Genomic DNA, 27,500 nt, shown 5'->3' with positions numbered 1-27,500 from the left:
CATGCTTCCCAAATACACAATAAATACACAAATACAAATGATCAAAAACATACTAACAACATCACAGTGTGGTATGGTAACTGCTTGTACGCAGATCGCAAGGCATTAGAGAAGGTTTTAAGCAGGCCAGGAAAATCACAGGATCAAACCCTCAGTCCTTACAGGACGTTTACTCTTGCATATGCTATGGCAGGGTTGTGAAACTGATTAGGGCCAAGTATCATCCCACATGTGGACTGTTTCACCTCCTGTCTTCAGGGAAATGATACAGAAGCATCAGATGCAGAACATCAAGATTCAAGAATAGTTTATTTCCACAAGTGATCAGACTGCTGAACAACTAACCATAACAATGCCAGCACTCCTTCATTTCATGAGAACACCATAAGTGCAATATGATTGTCTTTACTGTTGTAGAATTAAATTATTCTGTTTACCTAAGTTATTCAATCTGAACTAAATCATTACTTGTACAAGTGCAGGAACTGTGAATTATGCTATGCTGCTATCCTATCTTAAAAATGGTGGTGGTGGTTAAGTTATCTATATGTGTACTTATATCTTTACTGTCTAGAATTTCTTTCATTATATGCTTCCTTCACCCTCTTGTTAAAACTGTTTTTTTAATGTATACGAGCCTGAAGCAATGAAATTTCATCCAGTGATGCATTGCATTTCTTTGTCTGAATGACAATAAAGTTTATTTTGACTTTGACTAAAAACAGAATGGGTAATCTTGACCATTACATGAAGCAGATGTGATAAATTGACATTCAGATCATAAAGTGAGTGTTTTGGTGTCAGTGGCTCGTGATTGTTATTGCAAAGTGTTGAAATCACAGTGACATAAGAAAAAAGTTGAAAAAATAATGAAGTCTTGGTATTTTGTAGAAAAACTAATTATGATACAGATACCAGAGAAACAGTTGCTGCTTACAAAACTACCGATTTAGACGGTACATACTATACTTTCATCACTGTAACCAGTTTAAGACCTTACTTGATAGAAGTATTACAAAATGTAATCATCATTCTTAAACCCTGAGAGATTAAGTGATGACTGAAATTAAATGACTTTTCTGCTTGACCTTGTATCTGATTTCATAATGAAATTCTAGCCATTTAACTACTGTAGGTCAGAAAACAAAAGAGTTGTTCATGAGTTCTGTAGTCAGGAACATTAAAATATTAATTCTTTAATTTAGAGAAACTTATACTTTTCATGACCAGTTAGCATTACAATGTCCATACTGAGCTTAAATGAGTTATTGCATTCTTAGCTATCAACATCAGACTATTTGTATCTCAAATAGTTTGTATCTAAAGCAATGCAATTAATCCCAGTGTTGGCATAATCCAAATTTAAAATGCTTGTTGTAAGAGAGCAAGATGAAGCTGATTCACGGTAAAACACTAGAAAGTATAACTGAAAAAATACATGAAAAAAAAAATAGAAATATGCAAAATTCTGATTACTTTCCTTGTATTTCAGGCTCCACCTGTCAAGGTTACTGCAGACTATATGAGGGGAACAGTCAGCACATTATATGTGACAGGAACAGATGTGCAGAAGAGAGTTATAGTCAATGAAGGAAAGCAACTTCTGATCCTTAAGCGAATGACTGAAACAATTATCCAGACAGACAAGCCAATCTACAAGCAAGGAGAGAAAGGTAATCTATAGATATGATATGTTGTACCAGAATCTTATTTCATGTTTTTTCTTGCATTATGTATACTGTAACCATATTTCAAAGTAACTGAGGAAAATCAGACTGGATTCAGTCACTAATAACCAATGGAAGATACATGTATTGGCCAGCAAAACATATGATTCAGAAAAAAGCCATCCTTGTCTTCAACATGGAAATGGGTTATAAGATTCTTAACAGAACATAAAATATGGGATTTGGCTCCATGCCACAAAGAAGTAAAAGCCTGACTACAAAACAGATAAGACATGTCTTGTTAGGACCACTGGTGCTGGAGGGATGGGATAGACAGGACTAAGTTGCCAATGATGGCTCATTTATCCTTGGGTAGGAAAGTAGGCTAGCTTCTTCTATAGCTGATGCCTACAGGACAGTAGGTATGTGACCACAGCTTTATAGAGCTTTGTGCCTCTGCAACACATTTGGTAGTGTGTCATTTTGGTATGGAGGATTTTGGATACGCTGTTACAGGTCTGTGCTCTCTATTAGCAACAAGTGCAGAAGTCACAATATGTTGATGGGGAAGAAGTTAAGTGTTGGGAATTCCTCACCATAAAATAATGCTTCCTTGTGGACACATGACTGTCACCTCCTGGGGAATAAATGAGCTGAAAAGTTTCTGGCCTTGAGCAAAGAATGAATAGCCAGTACATCTCATTACTTGGTCAGGGAACAATCAGACTTGTTTCTCAACCTCATAGAGGAACAAGTTAGTCAGCCAGGTTGTTGGGTAGGAAGATAAAATTGATGGTACAGAGGTCAGAAGAACAGAACACAGAAACAGGACATTTGATGTCTTTGTATTTGGTTGCAAAAAATGCGCACATTAGATGTATGAGTAGCTGGACTATTAATTGTATTATATCTACAAGCAGGATCAGCTAAGCAGGACAAAATGGATTATAGAGTTAGTTCATATCTTACCTCTTCAAGAAATAAACTAAAACACTTCATTAATCAGAACAGAATACAAGTGGACAAAAAGGGGAATGTGGCAGAAACAGATCAATTCAGATCCATTTAGTCTAATTTTGTGGGAGATGGACAGTGGTATACTCTTTTTATTGAAATTAAAAATTAAAAATAAAAGTTTCAAAATGTGTTTCTCACAATGGGAAACCAATTTTCAAAATAAGGTGTTTAAACCTGAAGTCAGTCACAGGTTCATAGGTTTGTAGGTTGTTGCTAGGGTATTGGCCCAAGAGCCATTTGAAGCCTAGCCAAGCTTACTCCAAAATTACCAAAATATTGTTGACATGTGTTAATACTTCAGGTAATATTACAGCTACAATACAGGCTTTTACACAACCAGCATTATCTGACTTCCCCTGCCCATTAGAAACATAGGTGACAAATCAGGGGTAAATCTGTGATTTTCCATTCATTGGTCCAAGATGCATTTGAATAGGGTTAAGGATTTGCTTTGCTTCACATGGATGGGAAGCCTGTTCCAGAAAACGGGTAATCTTTGAGGCACACACCATCTCTCCAACATGTCATGTTTATGTCACAAATGAGGTTTAGGTCTTTATGATGGGTATTTCTGATGTTATTTGTTTTGTGGATTTGCAACAAATTTGTCAGTGCAGGATCAGTGTAGATGTCTTGTAGGCTGAGCAGAGTAGTACTATACCTTCTTTAGACCTGGATGCCAGGCATTGTATTGAGATCTAAGGATGTTGTTAGTCCATTATACTTGGCCCTCATTTGACCAAAAATTGAGTACAATGCTCCTGTTTGCATGTATCTAAACAGACACCTGCAATAATTGTAGAGATCACAGAGGTTTTTCACAAAGAAATTACAGGGTACACAAAATAAGTCTTACATGGAATGACTGAAAGCCCTGCCACTGTATTCTGTCTCCTACAGGTTGTTAAAGGATGACCTGTGCTTTTATTACAGGACAGCCTCTGACCTTGCCCTAATGGAAATGCTACATATTCATAAATCAAACTGCATGAGAGTCACTCACTCCAGGGATCATAACTTAGCTTCTGACATGAACAGGTCATGCTGAAGAGATAGATACATTTCCCCAAGACTGCCACATCTCTGGAACCAGCTTCCAATTCATGTGAAACAGAGCCCCTCCCCGACCATCTTCAAAAGCAACCTAGATCAATGGATGGGCTACCACAAATTTACTCCCGTGGTGGTGCCCATGCCCTCCTGGACAGAGTTAGTTGGTATTAACTACCATAGACCCTTACATCTGTGAACTTCACTCATCTAACCACCGACAATTGGGACAGCTCAGAACAAATATAGCTAGGCTTGTCAGGGCTCTAGGGCCAATAGCCTAGTAATTTTCTATGAACTATGAACCTATGAACCTATAAACCTACCTATAAGTTGGGTGACATAGAAAGAATTTCGTACTATCTTTGCTACATATTGGTCAAAGCCCAGATTGCTGTCTGCATATGTTCCCAGATCTCTGATTACTTGTTCAACTCTTAGAGGTGTTTTATCAATGGAGTAATTAACTTGGGTGAACAATTTCCCAAAGGGAATTATAATGCATTTCCTGGTGCTGAGTTTTAAGCCATGGCGTTGGCATCAGTCATTTGTCTGTGTTAGACCCTCTTGCAAGAAGTTTGTGTCATGGGGGAAATCTATGATAGCTTCCGATTTACAGTCATCTGTAAACTTGATGAGTCAAAGGCCTTTGACATTAGCCTTGACTTTTGAGAAGTAGATGCCAAACAGGAACAGACCCAACAAGGAGCCCTGAGATACTCCGCTGATGAGCATTCTCTTGGTGGAGGTGGTCTCACCAATTCTGACTTCTTGGATCTTATCAATAAGCTAGTCAGCAATCCTGGGAGTTATGTATGGATTTATGCCTAGTTTGTAGGGTTTGTCAACAACACCTGAGTGGAGTATTGTATCAAATACCTTGGTGAAGTCAATGCATGCAGCATGCACTGTTTTATCCTCATCCATTGTCATAGTGACCTTCTAAAAGAAATCAACTAGGTTAAGTAGGCCTGACCTTCCCTTAACAAAGCCAAACTGGAATGAGTCCAGTCCCTGTAGGTTGCCAATGCCCGTGCTGATCATTTCCAAGACAGTTTGTTTCATGGCTCTGCATATTAAACTTGTCAGACTGATGTGTCCAGAGTTGGATGATGGTCCACTATTATTAAGAGGTATGACCATTGATGTCCTCCATTCACCTGATACATAACCTGTTTTGAGGCAGTAGTTGAAGAGTGCCTTAATTTGTCCTGATAGGTTGTGTTTTGGATTATTCAGGAGGCAACCAGGGATATTTTTTGGTGCCCATTGAGGCAGTTTTTGGCCATTGTAAGTGTTGCCAGAACCTGATCCCTGCTAATAGCTGGTGGAGTGTGCTAGTAGGGATTTTACAGGGGGTAGCTGATGGGGACTGGGGATAAAGTTTGAGCTGAATTTATTGGCTGCTAGAGTCTCTGTGTTTCCCTGATCAGTGAAGGTGGTACCATTAACCCCTAGCTCTGCACACTGCTGTGTGTTACCTTTACGGTTTTGAACATAAACAAAAGTGCATTTATGAGCACTATTATAATATCATAATTCAAAATATGAATAGTGCTATATATAAACACACTCTTAATTGTAAAAATAATGCATTCTTTTTTGTACTGGCATCTATACCATGGAATAACAGAGGTTGTATAAAAATTGAGTATAGGGAGACATACTGGCAAGTGGTTTTACAGGCAAATGAAGCTCCAGGCCTGAATGAGAATATATCTTTAGTGCCAGTGTTAAAGCTAAGAGCAGCTAGATTGCAATTTGTGGCTAATTATGTTTTTTAAGAACAGAGTCTTTCACATGGTTTTACTTTTTAATATTCATTTTTAATACCCAGTATTTTAGATTTTTAAATACTTATATTTATTTAGGTTCATTTATATGAGTATAATGCATCCACATTTTTAATAATTCTAGTATTTTACTAAAGGGTAGCATTGTATATGCATTGTATGTTAGAACAACTTGAGAGTAACATTTACTTCAGGTTCATTGGAAAATTCACAAGAATTTACCTTACACAGCTCCATCTTTTTACTATTCCACCTTTATAGCATTATTTTATTCATATCACTATTTTATGGTCACTAATAGAAATAAGCTTTGTATTTATTACACATATTTATACCATTTGGTGATGCCCAGATCACTGTTTTTATACATTATTTCCAAGGGGAAAAAAAATTTAAAACAGTACTTAAGTGGGGGGCTTTGCCCTCACACCCCCCTACTTAAATACACCAACTCTGAGATCGCACTACAGTGCAGTGGCAAAGTAACGGAAGCAACCAAGCAAATTCTTTCCCAGGGAAAGAATTCACTTAAAAGCCGCTTCGATATTTTGCTTTTTCATTCTTTTAAGTTCGATCAAGATGCATTTGAAAGAATGCATCTTCAATCACATAATAGGGACCGTAATTTAGCTGCACAGTAATATAGCCTGTTTACTTCTGTTATATCATATGGATCTCTATGGACAGGCCTAATTATTGTGTCCATTTGTTTTATCAAATTTCTGACTTTTTGGGTTTTATTGACCTTTTGCACTCTACTTCTTTCATTGATCTTAATATGTCTGTCTATATTAAGTCAAACAACTCTTCTGTTAGTTCATTTTCTTCTAGACTGAGGGCACACTATTTTTGTTTTTTGGCAGGAATTCTATGCAAAGTTCTAGAGCGTCTTCCTGTGGCACATTCTCTTCAATTTCATCCCGTGCCATCATTCAGTCTGTCATATGGGAACTCACTGGCCTATCACTCCTCAACATTGACGGCGGACACAAGTTTCCACAGTTTTCTGTTCCTTTTCTTGCTGTCCAGCTTCAAGTGAATGTTCATAATGGTTTCCTGTGGAAGGCTCCAAAATATCTTCATATGGAACTTAACCAATTGCTTCCCATTTCACTGATTTCCTCTTAATTTGGATGTCCATTGCTCTATCCTGTTGTGGTGCTTTCTGAATTAGATTTTCTACACTGAATCCTTCACTTCACTGGTACTCCATAACCTCACTTTCTGTTTCTTTAACTTTTCCATTATTAATCTCATTTTCTGCTTTTCCTCTTTATCTTCTTATTTTTGTGTATTGTAAAGTTTTCCATGTATAGATTCCTTTGCCTGGATTTCTCTTCAAATATGTTTGGTGCTGCTCTTTCTGTATTGATTAGTTTTGCTTTATCTTTTACATATTACACCATATTAAATCTCTTTTTCTTTCCCATGTCCATATTTCTTCTTTACATGTCTGCTGATCTTCTTCTTTCTCCTTACGTTTGGGGCTCTTTACATCATACTGTTATGTAACCTGTGTTAGATCTTCTACACCAAATCCTTCACTTTGCAGGCACTCCATAACTTCAACTTCTATTTTTTAACTTCTGCTTTACTAATCTGCTTTTCTACATTTACTCTGTGTGATAATATTTTTTTTATTGTGAAATTTTCTATATCTGGATGCCTTTGCCTGTCTTTCTCTTCGAATATCTATGGGGCTGCCGTCTTTACATTGATTAATTTGGCTTTCACCTTTGCATAAATACTGCACCATATCAAATCTCTTTATTTCCCATGTCCATATTTCTTGTTTATACTTTTCAAAAATGTTTAGGTTTTGTTGTTTATATTTTCACACTTCCTCATATGCTTCTTTTACCAAACACATCAAAGTTTCTTTGTCTGTATACTTTTTCTCACAAATTGTTTGCATTAATGAACACACATTTTTATTTGAGGCTTCTGGCAGTTTTTCTTGTGGAAGTATTTTTCTTTCCTCTAATTTCTCTCTTAATAGTTTTGTATGTCTTATGTCTAGAAATTCTGGACTTTTTACATAATACTAACAATACATAATATCTTTCTTATCCTCAACAGTCCACTCTATCATCTTTATGGCTCTTTGGCCTATCAGTTTTTGTGATTTTTGTGGACTGCTAAATCCTTCTACAACAAGGGGGGTATCCTAGTCCTAGGACTGGCCTGGCCCCATTATAAGAATGTTTCCTTATTTTGAGGATTCTACACTGTCATTTTTTTCAGTCCTAACACCTGTGCACCCACCAAGATTGGGTACTTTTTTATCCTGGGTCTTGTCGCTCAGCTATCTTTTTTTAATTTTGGACCTATGTCTGTCCATGATGTATGCTATATAAATACAGTCTATATATGAGTGACATTTTGGAGAGATTTTGTGAAAAACAGGGTCCACCTTGTGAAGGTACTCACCAAGACTTGAGGATGAATTCAGTTTCAACAACACTACTCTCCTTTGCTTGCTGACTTATCATCTCTCCATTCAGTCCTCTCTTTTTCTTTCTTTCTTTCTTTCTTTGAGGATTAACTGGTTATCTGAGAACATGAGACAATTGCTGCATTATTTCACAATGCCCGTTTCTACCAAGATGGCTACAGAGATAACTGGAAACTGCTTATCCATTTTGTCCAGTCCTGTTAAGGGACAACTATTGTTATAACAAAGGTTTTAACAGGGGTCTCCTAGAGTGTTGGGTGGGAAAAGTAAATAAATACCTCACACAACAGACAATAACAATGAAAAAGGAAAGGGAGGGAGTTTGGAAGTCAGATTGTCATAAGGTGCAGAAGCTTGAGATGACAACCTTTTAAAACCACAACAGGAGAAGGCTGGGAATGTGGGTAAAAATTCAAGATTCAAGAAGCAGTTCTCAATTTTCTGTTGTGAAGATAACCAGAAGCTAGAATTTATTTTTAGTGTATAGCAAAAGTGCTCCACAGAAAAGAGGCCTTGAAAGGGCCACCCTAATTTCTGGGGACAGTGATATTTACTTTAAGGCAACAACAATAATCCAATCAGTAACCAGATCATCAAAAAAAAAAAAAAAAAAAAATCAAAGCCAGTCTCTCTTTCACTGAAACTATTTCTGACCTAAAGGCCAGTTACCCACTACTAACAAGCAGATTAATATTAAAAAGCAAACTTTTTACTTTCAAAAAGTCAAATGATTTACTTAAAACAAGCCAGAGATTAACTAAATGCAAAACAGTTCTTAATTTTGGGTCTATATTAGAACATCAAAGTTTCAAAACTTCAAATGTTCTAATATCGAACCCTATTCAGCGAAAGCTGAAAATATCGATGCAACAGAAAACTAAATGTTTTCCTAGGGAAAGAATTTGGTTTTCTTTTTCTGTTGCTTCGGTATTTTCAGCGCTGTAGTGGAAAGTTACCGGTCGGGTTCAGGTAAGTGTGTGATTGAGTGCGGGTTAGGGTAGTTAGGGTTAGGGTGCAGGTTAGGTATGTGTGCGATTGTTTGGACGTGAGAGTTACGGCGGGATTGGTGAGTTAGGGTTAGGGCGCGGGTTAGGTATGTGTGCAACTGTGTGTACATGAGGGTTAGGGCGTGTTAGATGAGTTAGGGTTAGGGCGTTGGTCAGGTAAGTGTGTGATTGTGTGGATGTGAGGTTTGGGGTGGGGTAGGTGAGTTATGGTTAGGGCATGGGTGAGGCGAGTGTGCAATAGTGACGGACCTTAGGGTTAGTATTTGGGTTAAGGTAAGTGGATAGCTAGTGGTGTGTGTATAGTTTAGTGTAGGGTTAGGTGTATGATTTTAGGTATATGTGTGTGGATTGCTGTTTGTTTGGTGTGCTTGTGTGTATGTGTTTTGGAACAGCAAATTTTTTCCCTAGGAAAAAATTTGCTGTTCTGTATGTTCGATGTTTTCAGCTTTCACTGAATAGGGTTCGATATTAGAACATTCAAAGTTTTGAAACTTCGATGTTCTAATATACACCCCTTAATTTTCTGTTGTGGAGATAATCAGAAGCTAGATTTCTTTCTTTAGTGTTTAAGAGATGTGCTGCATACAAATCAAGCCTTGAAATGACCACCTTAAATACCTGGGACTGTGATATTAGCTTTATGGCAACAATTATATATTTATTTTTCCACATCCTAATAGCCTCATTCCTTAAGTTCTACATTCTCGCGTCCTTTCATACACCATCCTGCCATTGAAAAAAACACTTTTTATACTTCTTAAATTCAAGCCATCATTCAGAGAAATTTTTATACAAATGCTTCATGGTTAAATTATCCTTCCATAACTGCAATGCATCCCATAATTTATCATTTATTCTTCTTATTTTCTTTCTACTTTAATGTACTCTTATTCTTGCATCACCTCCATCCATTTTTTGACATGGTCTGAAAAACCTATCATAACTGAATCAACATCTGCTATTCCCAAGCCTTCCAATAATCCAAAATAATCAGTTTCAGATCCAATTGCCCCCTTTTATAAGTCCACTGATTTTTCTTCCATACAGCTATTTTACCACATTTTATCACTTCTTGTATTTTTTTTTTACATCGTTCCCTTTCTTTTTACATTTTCCATTTAAACTGCAATTAAAGTTCCTGCAACTATACATTTCATGTTAAACACCACACAGTTTAATATTTGCTGAAAAGGGCATTTGAGTTAAGTTGGACATACCACAATAGTAGATGCTCAAATGGTCATTGCTGCAGTAGCCTTAGCTATATGGGCTATATTCTGCCAATGATAGTAGAGCTGAACAGCTTGCAAAGCTTAAGGGCACCATCCAAGCACCCACACTGTCAAGTAGCTCAAGCTAAGATGACTAAAAGACAAGTTTGGGCACAAAGTCCTTCAGAGTCTTCCTACCAGTAGACAGAGAGAGGCTGAACCCTAAAGGACAAGGCTAGGAATAACAAAAAATAAATATCCACACCCTACATCTACTGGAGCAGTAATCACTTGAACATCTACTGTTATGGGAAGTGCAACTTACATAACTGTACTATGTTCTTCATATTGATCACTGCTGCAGTAGCCTTACCTATATGGGTAGATTACCATTGCTAACTATATTTGGAAGGTGGAAGGAAAATGGTCCAGTAGCCCTGGGGGAATGGTCCTATTAAAGCATAATCTAGATCTAGAAAAGGAATTCATTTTATAGTGTGTAAAAGTATGTATTGAAGTAGTGATTTCTAGAATTCATCTTTTTCCAAAAAGCCATAGAAGAAACCAAGGTCCTTGTAGAGTGGGCCTTAACGCTCCCTTTGTCATAGTGAGCATAACAAAAGGTAATATCCTTAGACAACCATTTGGAAAAAAATCTGTTTTGACACCAATTGCCCCTTATGCTTACGCTCACAACAAATTAACAATTGATTCAATAATTTGAAGAATATAATTTTGACAACGTAGTACCTTAGTTGTCTGTGGACATCTAAGGTATGGGGCATCCTTTCTTCCTCATATTTAGGTTCAGGAAATAAAACTGGGAGATAGATAGTTTGACTTAAAGTAAACTAGGACATCACACCAGGCATAAAAGAGGAATTTGTTTTAAAAGAAACTCTGTCCTCATAGAAAATGAGGTAGGGTTGACTCACCAGAAAAGCTTACCAAAGGTCACAGCAAGCAATAAATCTGATTTCCATGTTAAGAGCCTCCAGTCAGCCAGGTTAGCTGTTTCAAATTAAGCAAGTTTTACTTTTTCTCACACAAAATTAAGTTCCCAAGAAGGGGCAGCTGGTTTACTTGGAGTCCTCTTAAGCAAACCCCCTTTCCAAAACATTTTTACATGCATCTGCCTTCAAACAGGTGAATCCATGGGCAGACAGGCTGAAATGGCTGATAATGAACCTTGATAGCAGAAGAAGAAGAAGAAGAAGAAGAAGAAGAAGAAGAAGAAGAAGAAAGGCAATAAGATAATAACTCAAACAATCTCAAACAGATATTGACAAAAATGGAGAACAAACTATTAAACACGTGAAAAATAACCAACTACTAAAATCAACAAAAAAGGCAAAGAAACAGAAAAACAATCGGCACTTTAATAACAAGTAAAGTAAGGCTTCTGTTAGGCATATTACCAAACTTCTTCAGACAAAATTCAAAAGTCCAATGGACCATTAAATACTTTGCCTAAACAATCATGTGGTGTAAAAAATAGTCACATGTTACTCTGAAAGTAGGTCATATGATTCATCAGAGGAGTAGGTCATATGATTTATTAAATAAAGCAGATCATGATGTAAAACAAAAACATTCACATAAACAAAAACTTTTTTGGGTTACTTCCTAATGTAAACAACTAATATTAAAACTATTATTATAAACCTGAAAACTACAATTTCACAAGTAATTTCACAAATAAGTGTACATAAAAGATACCATTAAAAACAACTGGAAAAACAGGTAAACAATCATTAAAAAATTATACTAGCCATCACAAATCCCTGAATAATATTAAAATCGTGAAATGTGATAAACACAAGTGTATTTAAAAGCGATTCTTCATCTTAACAAACTTTTAAGTTTCAACACACTAACGAAAGAACAGATGTCATTAAGCCCAGATAACACATAAGCTTGGCATCACAATGGGGGTGACAATCTTTTCCATGGTCAAGCTGAAACTAGTTCTTCTCTTCTGGGGAAAACAAGCAACAATGCCAGCAAAACTACCAATGCACAAAAGTTACTTTTTTGACAGAAAAAAAACAGAGTAAAAAGTTCTTTCAAACACTATGGCAGCCCTACAATATTAAAATGAACTCAATTTTTCCACCCAAAAATATTTTATCAGTTAAATAACATTACCTTTAAACTGAAAGAAATGAGTGCTCTGTTTAAAAGTACATTACAGTCTCGAAACAATCCATTAAAATGCAACACTCCTAGCATGAAAATACATTTTATGAAGAGAAAAGTAATAAAACATCAATAAAAAATAAGAAAATGTAAGATATGTCCCTAAAGGGAATGTGTCTGCCAGCTAAGGGGGGCACAAGCAGACCAGTGATACTCAGAAGCCCCAGAGGAGCATACTCATCATCAGCAGGGAAGCTCTGAGGGGCTTTCCAGCCACGCTTATCTTTTAGTCAGCTCAACTCGAGCTAAATGAAAGTTTGAGTGTGTGGAAGGTGCCCTGAAGCTCTAGAAGCTGTCTGATTGTTATATCCTTGGCAGAATATAGTCCATATATCTAAGGCTACTGCAGCAGTGATCAATATGAAGAACATCAGATTTTCTCTCTCCTTGATAGTTATATATGCATATAATGCTATAATTCTTTAATCATGTTCTCTCCACCTGATATCCTCAACAATTAACCTTCCCATCATTACCAGTGTTACATCCATAGCCAGCCTTAAGCATAGGCCAACTAGGTGGCCGCCTAAGGCGCCACTCTAGCAGGGGAGCTTTTCCAGTAAATTGGATGGTGTAAGTAGACCAAGATGGGGGAACTGGGATGTGTGTGTGTGTGGGGGGGGGGGAGCCCTTTTGCCTAGGACACCAGTTGACCAAAGGCTGATTCTGGTCACATCTAGTATTTTCACTGTTTTTTATACAACACAGCCACTCCAGAACAAAGTTTACTTACTAAGTTCCATATTATATTTCTACCCCTGATTTGTTTGTGTTTTTATTCTTGCTTCACTTGTCAGGAATCTTACATCCTCTAACAGAATAACATCCATATCGCATTTAGCACACCATTCCAGTATCCCTGTCTTTTTTACAGTGTTAACAATACAGTTCACATTTACTATAACTACCCGCACATTGTTGCTTTTCCTTCTTTTTCAGCTTAGGGCAAACATTTTTAAATTTTCATTTTCTTAATTTTACTTTTCCCAAACTGAATATTTTTCCTGTGTTTAGGAACAAATAATCCTGAGTCTCAAAACCCAAATTTTTCACTGGCTAGATCTTTAAAAATGATTTAGTGTCAGTCCTTTCTCCAGACGTCTTTTCCTGTAGACTCTCTCTCTCTCTCTCTGTCATTTCCCCCTCCATATTATTTCTTGTTCACCCAGTTAACTTTCTCCCCAGACTCTTGCTGTCCTTTCTTGTGTTTGGGTTCTTCCCCTTCATTTTCATTATTTACTGTTTGCTCTTGACAATTCATACAAAAGTGCCCCTATTTTTCACAACTTGCATTCAGGCACACATCTTTTTGCTGGTTACATTGTACCTTGTCAGAATCATTAATTAAATGAGAAAAGTACCCTCAAAAGAAATCTGACTAGGCTGCCCAGCATATCTTAATGTCCTTCTGTTACCAGCCACAAAAATAACATTTTTTTCACATATCAAAACAGCTTCCAGCCTCAACTCTCCATTGCATAAGTTTCTTTCATCTTTAACTTTCACAGTATAATCAACAGTTTCAAACAGATGCTGCATGCATTTTTTAACATCATCTTCTTCTAGTTCATCAGTTCCAAATTGCAGAGAACTTTTTTAACATTCAAGTTACTACCAGAAAACAGATAATTGTTCCATGGATAAATGTCCTTTTTGTTACACAGTTCCAGAAACTTAATCATCAGTGCATTAGTATCAAATGTTAAGTCACAAATAGTCTCTATCCTGATATGTAAAAGACCAAATTACTTGAGGTTTAAGCCCAGAACAGCTACCACGATTTCCCATATATATTTGTCTATTAAAGTATCACAGTCATTGCTCTCCCCTTTTGCCTGCTTTCAATGCTGCATATGTTTTAGTTACTACATTATCTGCTGCCACAAAATAAGCCACCTTCTCAGTTTGTTGCTACTTTCCACTTTTCCTTTCTGTCACTGCTACATAAATTTTAACGTCTGCATTCTCTGCTGCCACATCACCAGGGTTCTTTTTCTACATTATCAACCTCAGCACTTCCAAAAAAGTTATCTGTCATCTCACCCCATGAAACAGCAGAACTGTCACCGGATCATCCTGCTCGATTATTTTTAACAGAACATCATCTGCAAGCCTTCCTGATGCCAGATCTGTTATCTGCACCACTTCACCCAACTCAGTCATTTCCATCTCCATGGAGACCGCTAAATGCTGCTCATTTGTAACATCCACCATACAGGAATCTTTGTTTACATTCTGAAGCTCCATTTCAAACAGTTTTATACAGATTCTCCAATTCCACTTCCAAACTCTTCATGGCTTTTCTCTCCTACTGCTACTGTAGGAGCCCTCTGGCACAATCTTGCAGCTCCAAAGTGTAGGGGAAGTTCCCCTTTACCCTGGTCAAATTTCCCCAAGTCAATATGAATACAATGTTCAGTCTTTCTGAAAAGTGGCTGTTAGGTTAGTGGGACTAATCTGGTCAACAAAGTGAAAATAAATTAAAAATAAATAAATAAATAAATGCATACATACATACATACATACATACATACATACATACATACATACATATCAATTGATAGTATGTCTTACAAAGAGATGTATATGTTCCATAAACATGAAGTCAAATCTCTCACTTCAACCCACTAATGGTGATCATCCTACCTCCACAACAGCACAGCAATCACAACACACAATGGTGTGGATATAAAGAAAATTTTAACAAAACCTCCTAGATCATACTGGAAGATGTTAGATTCCAGCACAAAAGGTGACACCTTCTGCTTATCCACTCACACATGCTACAGATCTACACAGCTAACCCAAGAGTCACCAGGAAAACAGGCTTAATCCCATAAACCTCACTAAGTATGCTTGCACAAAGGGGAAATAGTCATAGAGACTTCATTCACACTAGACTGGACAAAAGTCAGGGTGACTGTAAACTTCTTGCCTGATGCCAAGATCTGTGATATCGAAAAGGGCCTAAAGGTGGCTAACGGCGGCTATGACGTAATGATGGCCCATGTTTGACTGAATGACCTGAGGTGCTCTACCCAGAAGGAAATGCAGAAAGACATAATGAAATCTACTATGCAAATGATGAAAGCAGGAAAGGCAGTGATCTTAAATAGCATCTTACCTTCACCAAGAATGATGCCTAGATACCAAGACAAGAGAATTTGCTCTAATAACTGGCAAAGCAGTTGGCATAAATTGATGTGGGTCTACCATGTGTCAGCGTAGGATGAGGTGAGAGGCAAGACTTTGTATTTTACAAGGGATGACATACACCTCTCTTATCAAGACTTCTCCATACTGGCTAAGGCTTTCTTTGCACAGAGTCTCCTGCTGAACATACCTACATAACAAATGCTAGATGAGAAAACATCTTGGTGTCACTATGGAATCCATGAGGTCCTCCTGAAACTCATATGTATCTGTATTGTTGTAGTTATTGAGATGTGGTTTTAATGGAATGACAAAACTCCCTCTTTATCAGAGATTAGTGCATATTGGGATTTCTGTCATTTTGGCAACAGTATGGGAGTATCTGTATTTGTAAAAAAATGCCTTCATCTCACATCCATTACTCATAACCCCAGTTTGGAGCTACTATAGAATCAAATTTCCCTTTTCAAATCTAATTACTACTTCATTGCTAGCTGCAGCTACAAGTCATTGTCCCCTAGAGATCATAGAATTACCTTAGCACAACTAAAACATAAATATCAGATCATATACATTTTTGCTAGGGGACTACAGTTTACCAAGCCCTAACTGGCACAGAAATACCTCTAAAAATAAATATGCTCAACATTTCTGGACTTTGTTATTACCGAAGCACTGAAACAAACCGTAAAACTACCCACTAGAAGCACAGCAACCTAGCCCCTGCTTGCACCCACCCAGCTATCTCCTCATTCCTAGTTAAATATGACCAGAATTATTTTATATTTTCAGTGAGGTTCAGTGGTACTAACGTGCTGCCACCTGAGGCTATCTTTTATGACAGTCAGAGACAGAGATCAGTCAACTTGCAGAAGAGACTAACAAAAAAAAAAACAACAAACACCTCTGAAACTCCTATACTTTTAACCCACCTTATAGCTTTTTTATTAGAAAAAAACTAAGCTTAACAAATGAAATGTAATGAAAAAAAATATAATAAGTAAAACACAATAAAGGATGTAAAAAGATTACAAAACCCATATAAAAAAAAAAAACAAGATTTCATTCATTCCCATCTTCTCATCAACAATTATAAAGCTCAATAATACTTTCATTCAATATATTAACAAATAACTAAAAATCTAAAAAATAAAAATGAAACAAAAAAAAAACAAACAACCACATAACAATGCATAAAAAAACATATTACACAACTTAAAATATAAATTGTCTTGCAACATACAACATTATCGATAGAATTAACATCAATATAATTATAATATACATTATAATATAAAAAATAATAATAATAAATAATTTTAGCTTAAAATCTAAAACTTTCCACTTTTATTCCTAAAAACTATTAAGTTAAAAAGATTCACTACAGCTAACTACCGCTGGACAAGACATCATTGCATCAGCATCCATCAAAATGGATGTCCACTCATTTGCATTAACATCAGAAAAACTTGTCTTTCATACACGCTATATAAAAGCACATTACATCATCACTTCTTAACTCTAGAAATAACCTATCCCTGCTTATATCATCTGCTTCTTCAATCCATCTGTCTCCTTCAACCATCTTCCTCCATCAGTCTGAACTTTCTACACTCTAACCTCTTCATTCAAAGATCTCACCTTTCATCAAACAACTTCAGACTCTGCTCCTTCCATTCCTTCTCTAACCTGTCTTCCCACTCTGATCCATTTCTTCCATATCCTCCCCATCAAATTCTAACTCAAATTATCACTAATTTCTCTCTCTTCTCAAAACTTCATCCAAAGTCCTTTTCCAATTGGGCAAGCTTTTGTCTTCTCACATCATATCTTTCTCACTCTCCTTTCCCTCTCTTTTTCATGTTGTCTTCTCCTCATTTCATTCATTATTAGGATTAATGTATTATTTTATTATATATTGTATATTTTTACCTTCGTGACCTTATTTTTACTTATATTTATCTAATTGTTATGTCTCTATTTCACATAACTTGCCCTATTTTCTTCTTTGTCTTATTACTATATTTTTATTAATTATCCTGTTATTTTTGAGTGTATTTTGTTATACCTTATTTATTTTATTTATTTAGCTTAATAATTAGTTCCTTTTTTTCAAAATCTTTTGTAATTTTGTCAAATGCTTCTTATTACAACTGAATTATTTCTGTAAATCTATTGGATTACATACCCTATTGATAATTTGGAATAGTGCTCTACTATTATCATTATAAGAAAGAGATAAAATAAATATGATCTCTGCCATTATATGAAAAAAAAAATAGTCTTGTAAAAAAAAATGACCAATAATCTTGTATTTTTAAAAAAATATAATTATTTAGTAAATAAATTCCAAATTTAAAAGTTACATTGTTTGACCAAATTGATTATTTTTTTTGTAAAATCTCTCTCTTGTTAACAATTATAAAGTGATTCTCCATATATTTTGTAATTTTCAATCTCTAAATTGTGTAAACAATGACTAGTCAAAAACAATCCAATCATTAATCTTGAGAAAAACCAAAAACTTAGGAAAAACAAAAACATTTTCACTAGAATCTGAAAATCTACTAGAAAATAACTGACATTTTTGGCATCAACTCAACCAGCTCATCCTGCTGAAATTTGTGCATTCCAGCAGAACCAATCTATCAAAAGACAAAAATAAAAAACCCAAGGGAAACACAGTAACCAACACATGCAAAGCACATAAAAGAAATTAGGCTGGTCAGGCTGGTCAAAACCATTTTACAGAAAAGGCCCAGGTGCAGTTAACAATTGACAGACCCTATTCAAATAGTCAACAAAGATCCAACTTCCAATCAACTCAAAACCTATCTGGAACACTTTGGGTCTATCAAGATTCAACCTTTACCCTTGTCCTGGGTGAATTTGCAGAAACACCTCACAATAGACAGGAGGAAAAACTCAATGCAAACACATTAATCATCCAAAATTGCTTGAAACTGCGATGCCATTGAGTTATTATCCAGAATGAGTGAAAAACACTAGAACCCGGAACTTCTTCAAGGTCGTGAGTAGCTAGGAGATCCCCCTCATGACATCCGGTCTACAAAATCACACCCCTCAAGCACCACAAGGGGTCACCTCTTCTCCCAAATCATCAAACAAATCATCACCATTTGTCAAAAAATCCACCACTCCCTCAGGGAATGTATAAACTCAAATTTCCTCACCCTCCATTCTTAGGAACTGGTACATGTCCATATAGCTACCACACCAATACTAAACCTAGTAGTATTAGAATATTGGGATCAGGCATACATAATGTAATCAATAATACCCTCCTCAAATAAAAAGTCCTACTCAAGGAACAAACCCTCCTCTACAATAAAGAAATAAAATAAAACAAAAACCTCTAAAATAAGAAAAAGAAGAAATAAAAGACAAGCAAATGAACCTAATAAACCCTATCCTAAGCAAAAAAAGCTGAAATATCAAATAAGGCACTCAAAAGCTCCTGACAAGCAAACTGCATCCTCTAAGCAAACCTGCACTAGGGCTGCAAGACATCTCTGGAAACAATTCAGGAATCTTCTTCACAACAATGGCCACTCATACCAAACAGGCCTGCAGCACTGCTCAGACAAAAAAAACCAACCTGTACAAAAAGCTCAGCTATAGTCACACCCCAGCCCCCCTCTCTCCCACTCCTCATCCCCCCTCCTGGTCTCTCCCACCTCTCTCTGTCTCTCTATCTGCCTCTCTGGGACAAGGCAAAAACACAGCAACCATGGGACCTATTCAACAACAGCCCTCTACCCACCCCTATTCAACCCTTTACTCGGGAAAACCCTTCATCCAAAGCCTGAGGGACAGCCACTATCATCCTATGCACCCATAATACATCATTGCACAAAGACAAAGCATCATAGACCCAATCCACCATCATAGACATTCATCAGATGGACAACAACATGACATCATGGACCATCAACACACACACACTCAAGACCTCCAGACATCCTTATCATGCTTGTTTGGGTTAATCTGGGGAACTTCTTTAAGATCGCCTGTCACCAAGGGTTCTTACAGACCAGAACCACCTGCCAAGGCAATGGACAGATGGGACAGTCCACCCACCTACCTTGACTTGGCCAATGCCTTCAATACTATTCCTCACTCAGGTATAATAGATAAACTCTCTCAACTAGGCATCAAGCCATATGTTACCAGATGGGCAGCAAACTGTCTCACTGATAGAACCCATCTTATCAAAATAACTAGGGAACCACCCCAGTGCCCCCAGGGGGGTGGGGTGGGGATCCCTGCTGTGATAGGGCCCCTGCTGTGATATGTTCCAAAACCAGTGGGATATGGCTGAGGATATGGCAGTGAAAAGTGATTTTTTGACTGCAAGGGTCAATTCCCCAGTGATTCAGTTGTGATAGTGATTCCTCACCTAACAAATTACTGAAACATAGAAACAAAATCTCAAAATGGGCCTCAAATGAAATCTCAAAAAAAAATTCATCATCCTCCCTCATCCTGATGGGGAATAAACAAATTATACCATTAATAATATTATCATCAAAGCACAACGCGTCCAATCACTTGGGCACCAAGGTTGACCACAAACTGACTTTTGACCACCATATTGCCTTTGTTTTGTGGAAAGCTTTGAGGACATGGCCCACCTCATTGAGGGTGGTATCTTATCACATCACATCTCATCCCCTGTAAAGACCCTATATTCTTCCATTATATACCCCCCTATTGAGCCTTTTGAAATGTACCCACCCACAGTACACATGCCCAGAGACACAGCTGACCACCCTCACCCAGAGGGTCAGGGCCTCCTAACATCTACCTATCACACAGATAGCACAGATAGGCTCCTTCTGCCTTCTGCTCAGTCTCAGACTCTCTCAGAGAGTGACCTCTGGCTTGGCTGGCTCAGCCCTCACCCCCCTCACCTCTGCTGCTGCCATAAAGTCAAGCTGCATTTGAGTAACTCACAGTTGCAACCTCAACCTGGTCTGTGACATCAAAAGGACTTGTTGTCATGATAGTTTAGTGTTCTAGAGACTCCCCCTTTTGTGGAATAGATTCCATCTCTATGTCAAGCAGAGTACCTCATTAACCCTTTCTAAGAACAACTTGGATAACTGGATTGGGAACAGAAAATACACCCCTGGGATTCCACCTGTGTCCCTGCTGGACAGTGGCTTAGGGTACTGACTTGTTGGAACTTGGGCTAAATTTTTGGCTAGGGTTGTAAGGGCCTCAGGGCCAATAGCCTAATAATTTCCTATGATCCTATGAGAGACAGGTTTGTCTCCCAGGGGCTGCCCCGCCTCTGGAGTAGACTTCCCATACAAGTCCAACAGAGTATCTTCCTGACCCTCTTCAACTGCAACCTTGATGAGTGGATGGGAAACCACAAACTTGTACCAGGGGTTCTACCTGTGTCCCTCACTGACAGAGGTGATAGGTGCTGACTGAGGTTTCTTTTTGGGGATAAACTATTAGCTAGGCTTGTAAGGGCCCCAAAGCCATTAGCTTAGTAACCTTCTATGATACTATGATCCTAAAATGTAAAGTAAAGCATGAGGTTATGAACACTGCTGATGCAAAAAGGAACTGCAAATCTTTTTCTAAACTGTGTCAGGAAATTAAAGGATTTTGTCCAGCAATGTACAGAGCTAATCCATAATCATATCACGTATTCTAATCCCAACAATACAGCTAATATATTATTAGACAAATTTAGTGGTATCTTTATATTGCCTGCTCTCATTTTTGCTCCCAGTATCCATAAAGATTTACTTTCCTTTGAAAACACCTTGGAACAAGTCTTAGAATCCCTATCAAAAACTAAAACATAATAGTTCCATAAGATCAGACAACAGACAAGACTACATGACTATCTTTGCCAGCTATGTATTATGTGCGCCTCCATTCATATTGTTCAACCTCAGCCTGTCCATGTGGATCATGCCTGATGCTTGGAACTACCACTATTACCCTTCATAAAGGTGGCCCAACTATAGACCTGGGTAATAATATGGTTTGTGAACAATAGATCCTGCTTCCTGAACCTAGTAAGCTTCTTTAAAATGATTAGAGGGGCTTTGGACAGTGGTCACTCAGTGCACACCACTTATCTTGACATTGACTAAGCTACTGACCATCCCTCATGCTAAATTTATTTAGATCTTACACAGACTAATTTTAAGCACATACATAGTTTGCATAATTGCAAATTGGCTATCCAGTGTATCCAAAGATGTGAGCATTATTAATAGTCTTTCTGATTGTAAAATTTTAACTAGTAGGTTAACACAGAGATCAGTGCTGTTCCTTCTCCATTTTGGCATTTATTTTTAGACATCTGAACCAATATCCTAGAAGTGTGGTTGGCCATGTTTATTGATAACTGCAAAGTTAATTACTCTTATCCAGTCATCTACTTAAAGTAAAATCTCCAACAATGCCTAGAATATCCACTTATGTGTTGTACTGAAAATAGTCTCAAGCTGAATACAAAAAGCTACAGAGTAGTAATGTTCAGCAAAAAAAGACCTTCTCTCACCTCATATTTAATATATGCACTCCTTTTCAGACAGATATACCATCAGAAGAGGCACTTATGTGAATAACGCCCTCTCATTTGATCAACATGTTTCCTTTATAATCAGGAATTCATTGAAACTAACCTAGTTAATGTACAAGGAAATAGCTGTAAGATTTTATTTTAAATGTCTGTTTGTTTTAAAGGGCAGAGGACTGATCTCCATGTACCTTTTTCAGACTCAGACCAGGACTGCGGTCTGGTTAAGTGACTGATGATGGAATCAAACCCTGGGCCACTAGCCCACAGGAAATGGTGGGCCACTAGCCCACAGGAAATGGCGTATTAACAGCTCCTTCATTTTCTGCACAAAATGCAACCCACAAAGGAGAGAAACATTAAAAGACCATCCTGTCACTCTACTCTTCCTTTATCAAACCAATCACTGAATACAGCGCCCTCTTTAATATCTACAAATCCAATCCTATCACTCATGTTGAAACTCTCCAAAGATTTCTATCCAAGAAAATTAAAAGGTTTAGTACTGTGGCTATCCTGAAAGATTAGAATGGCATTCCTTACACTCAGTAGCCTAAAGGCTGTACCAAGGTAACGTGTCTCACTTTACAAGCCTTGAAAGACCCATTACTGTTTGCTGTCAATTCATTGCTAAACCAGTGGCTCTACAAACGCCTGCACTCAGGACCTAAAGCTATAGCAACAAATAAATAAAATAATATATTGTGCTACTGACGTGAGATTAACATGTTTCTGTATGCAGACCTAGTGCTGATTAAAACAAGATGTTGCATCTATGGTTTTAACTAGTCCTTCAACAAGACTTTACTACTGTTTAAAGATATGTTTTTATTGTATTTAGCTTTCTACTGAATTTTTCATTAACAAAGACTATTTTTTTTCAAATAATGGAATGTCAATGTTTGCGAACCAGCTCTGGCATATTAGAATTACAAGTGATTTTTCTGAATACATTATCTTGTCTTAAACAGTTAGGTATACAGATTGATGAGAACCTATCCCTGGAGGTATATTCAAAGTACAACTTAAAAAAAAAATAACCAGGTAAACATACCACTTAGAGTCTATCAGGTTGAGGATTTTCTTTTCGGACTGTGGGCTTCAATGTAACAAAATTCAGAAGTTCTTATCACCCTGTTTCATGAGTGTCTCCAATAAACAGGTCTCTGTGCATACAAACTAAGGTGAATAATGAGGGCTTTGCTTGATTTAGTACGGGAACTAAGACCGCCACCCATCATTGTACAAATGTAAATGTCAGCGGAAGGTATGAATTTGTAAATATAATTTCTATTGATCAATATAAGCATTCTCAAAGGATTGTAAAAAAAAAAAAAAAAAGCAATGATCCATCTTTATGAAACGTGTGTAATGTGTATGATCAACTTACACAAATAAACCGGCTATCTTGTGAACACAAAAAAGAAACCCAAAACTCGCTATGTATTTTTATCATAAGCATGCATCAATATGATCAAAACACTTTACCTATTGTTTCAGTGCAGCCCTGGAATAATTTTGTAAACCAAAATATGCAGATGTGAAGTCATTTAACAAATTACACTTTTTGTTATTGTCTTTCACTTTCTTCACAGCTTTATTCCTCGTGACTTCCTACTTTTTTATCTCATGCTATGTTTTTTTTTTCTATCACACTGCATAACTGTACCTGTTTTCCTGTTTACTACCATACGTCACCTAACTTGTCTTGTAACTGTCTCCAGAACTGCTATCAGTTTCTGCCTTTTGGCTCTGAATCAGCACTTAGTGAAATGGTGAATATTGCACCTTGAATGCTTATAAATGTATATTACAATGACTGTAGGTTTTTTGCTTCTTCTTCTAAGTAAATTACATGAAATGTACATACATAAGTGTATTTAAAATGTTATGTCCTCTGCATCTTGTTATAGGTTGCCCTTTTCTGTTTGGTTCTTCTTACTTTGTAATGTGTTAGGTAGCTTGTTAGGGTGGGATAATGTGCAAAGCGTTTTCCTGATCTTATTTATGATACAGACAAATGGATGAAGCACCATTTATAAGGACTGTATTTTGACAGATTATTGACTTATTGTTCTATTTTCTCTGAGTGACATTCGTCTTGGACTGCAAATACAAATAGTTTAATCATGCCAACCTTTTCTTACAATTCTGCAAATAAAGCACTCAACTACTTAAGTTACTCTATGACATACTCAACAATATTTCATTTCATGTACTGGCAAAAGTCAGTCAGTAACTAAATATTAATTAGACATTGCATTTCATGCCACTAATAACATAATTATTTCTTTTCTTCAGTTGGGTGCCGTATTGTTAGCCTGGATTCAAAATTCCTTGCATCAAATGATGTGGTAAGTAGCTTTGACAATGTGACTGAAAGCATATGTCCAGTTCTGAATTTGTACTATAGCTTTACCAGATCCTATGATAATGCTTTGATTAGTAAATTTGGTCACACTTATATGCTAATACCTTTCCAAGAAAAAGTTATCTGTTATTTAGGGCATTAGCTAAAAAAACAAGAATCCTTAATATAAGTGCTAAACTCTTCTTTTCTATGAAATGAAAAACTATAGCAACCAATTAGATTATTTAGCAACAAATGGGCAGCTATGCTCCGTTTCATTTTATTTATTCCTAGTAAATGACATCTGTATGGCCTGAAGCTCAATGCCAAAAGTGTATTGTCATCCCCTTTGGTAAAAACTCTGTACCCATGAACTACCACATAGCTGGTAGTCTACTTAATGCCAAAAATGTGATGAGACCTTGGGACACAGGTGGACAGTAGTCTCTCCTTTGATAATCACATCGCCACAGTGGTCAGGAAATCCTTCTACGTGGCTCATCTCATCACAAAAGGATTCTCATCCAGAAAAAAAGAGGTCATTGTTCCCCTCTACTCATCACTCATTAGACCCATTATAGAGTATAACGCCCCTTTTGGTATGTACCTCACAAGACATCTACAACACTGGAAAGACCACAGAAATACCTCACAAAGAGGATTACTGGCCTCAAACAGATGCCCTATGCAGACTGTCTCAAAAAACTACAGCTTTACTCCATCGCACATCACCTACTCAGGGGCGATCTCTGCCAACATACAAAGCTATATCAAACCCAGAGCTGTTGGACATGCTCCATTTAAAGAAATCCCAATCCCTCCGAGCTACACGCTCTAGGGACCTAAACCTTGTCACCACAATAAACAGAACATGCTGGAGGGATAGATTCCTGTCCCAGAGACTTCCCATACTCTGGAACAGACTACCTATCTATGTCAAACAGAGCTCCTCATTAGCACTCTTCAAGAAAAATCTTGATGATTGGATGGGAAATGGGAAATTCACCCCGGGGATCACTTCTGTGGCTTTGCTCGACAGGGACTCAGGAAAATAATTTTCTTGGGTGGCGAAAGCCAGGGTACATTTTTTAGTTAGGCTTGTATGGGCCCTAGGGCCGATAGCCTAGTACCTAACTATGAACCTATGAACCTATAGATTTGTAGCTGTTAATAGTACAACTAAGTCCACTAAAGGTCACACAGACTGGCTAAAATCATTCAACCAGATCACAGGCAAATGCTGCCAGAAGTAATATTTTGTTAGTTTTCTCAGCTTTTGCTCCTGCTCTCATAAAATGAAAATATTATTTCATTAGTACTGTAAAGAATAGTATTAGGATTTGTAGTTGTCAAAGAAATTCTAACAGTTGTGTTTGTTTTCCTTTGCAGTATCCCTTGGTTGAACTGCAGGTTGGTAAATCAAATTTGTTATCCTTTTGCCTTTTCCCGATTATGTATATACAACCTATAGGTCTAGAGTTAATATAAGTAATCTGATTTGATTTGCTTTAAATGCATATCATATTATATAACCTGCCATTTCTGAAAGCACTAAAAGAAATTATGAAAGATAAGATGTTTAAATATATTGTATAACAGAAACTGTATTTCTTTGCTTTTCATGCAATGCAAAAATTAGGAGAACTGGCTGTTCGCCATCTTGTTTTGAAGAACTGTATAAGTGAGTGTACCACAGAAACACAAAGCACTGCTAAGGAAAAATGCAAATGATTCTGATATAAAAGCGTTTGTTTTATCTCAGTTGTTTTTGATCAATGTGTATTTTCAAAAGTAAAGCAGATGGGCTCAGTTTTGCAAATATGGGCAATTAATGTTGGAATTTAGTGAAACATACTTTGATATAAAATGAGTTGATGCATTAGCAAAGTTACAAAAAACAAAAGTTAGGCTGAGATCAAACAAAGACTGGTCACATGAGCTATATGCAATCATTGAAATGGAAAGGAAAAGATATTATAAATGAGATGTCTTCTGTGCAAAGTCTGCATGTCCTTCATGTTTCCTTGTATAATTTTTTTTTTCTGAAATGTTTAGTTTCCCCGTTAACTCAAGCTAATGCCATTAATAAATGAGTCATTATGGGATAATGACCCAAGGGGGCCTTTATAACCCTAATCATGCTCTTCAAGGTGAGAATAAAGCACTTTACCTTTTGTTTGTAAGGTAAATAAATACCTTAACAATTACACCAACCCTCAACTCTCTGAATTGCCCACAGTTGAGCTGGTAGTATGCTGGCGATGATACATATCAAGCAGGTATCCCAAAGACTTTTGCTTCCTTATGCCATTTGCTTGTAAAGACAGACTCCATATCCCCCATAAGCATGGCCAGGATAAAGTACATATCACAGAAGGAGTACATGTATGAATAAATGATTGAAAAAATGATCATCCTTTCCAGACTGCCTCTCCATAGTAAAACAACATCGTATTGAAATCCTGACTTACTGGAGTTTGCTTAACCTTAGTGCCATCTTGCAGCATTTAGTTTTCACTCAAAAATAAGTAGAACTTTTGTTGCACTTACCTTCAGGTTCTACTGAGGGATGTTTGTCTAGCGCACATTCCTATACCCAGAGACAGAAAGCTTCCTTTGTTTCTCATTTCTCTTACTTCTGCCATCGGCTCTGCGTTTAGTGTTCTTCAATACTCAGCTTCACTATAGTCAGAAGTCCAACTTACACATCAGTGGAGCAGGTCTTACATCACAAATGCTGTCAGTAGGATGACATGATGACTGGTAATATAAACAAATCTGTCATGTATGTCTGTACAGGAAAAAAAAAAAAAAATATATATATATATATATATATATATATATATATATATATATATATATATAAAGGAGCCGTTTATAATCTCGAAATACTGGAACATCGAATTTCAGTATCTTGAGACTATAAACCCGAATGTTAAAAATAGCAAAAGTTCATAATCTGAATTCGAATATCTCGAATTTGCGGTTATGGCCAACGCTAGTTTTGGTGTTTTGTGGATTTGGTTT

General features: G+C 36.9%; 1 protein-coding gene across 1 annotated transcript in view; it reads left to right on the top strand.

Annotated features, from left to right (window-relative positions):
• The window catches only part of LOC122808698 (alpha-2-macroglobulin-like protein 1), a 488,551-nt gene that overhangs the window by 26,899 nt on the left and 434,152 nt on the right, over window positions 1-27,500 (top strand). The window contains exons 3-5 of the mRNA XM_044079684.1: window positions 1,493-1,673; window positions 24,425-24,477; window positions 25,863-25,883. Coding sequence (XP_043935619.1) covers window positions 1,493-1,673; window positions 24,425-24,477; window positions 25,863-25,883 — 255 coding nt within the window. The remainder of the gene's footprint in view (window positions 1-1,492; window positions 1,674-24,424; window positions 24,478-25,862; window positions 25,884-27,500) is intronic.

This window comes from Protopterus annectens, chromosome 8.part0 (assembly GCF_019279795.1).
Source record: "Protopterus annectens isolate FY-2018-M chromosome 8.part0, PAN1.0, whole genome shotgun sequence".
NCBI lineage: Eukaryota > Metazoa > Chordata > Ceratodontiformes > Protopteridae > Protopterus > Protopterus annectens.
The sequence above is the reverse complement of the archived record's forward strand: the minus strand, read 5'-3'. Positions and strand labels throughout refer to the sequence as shown.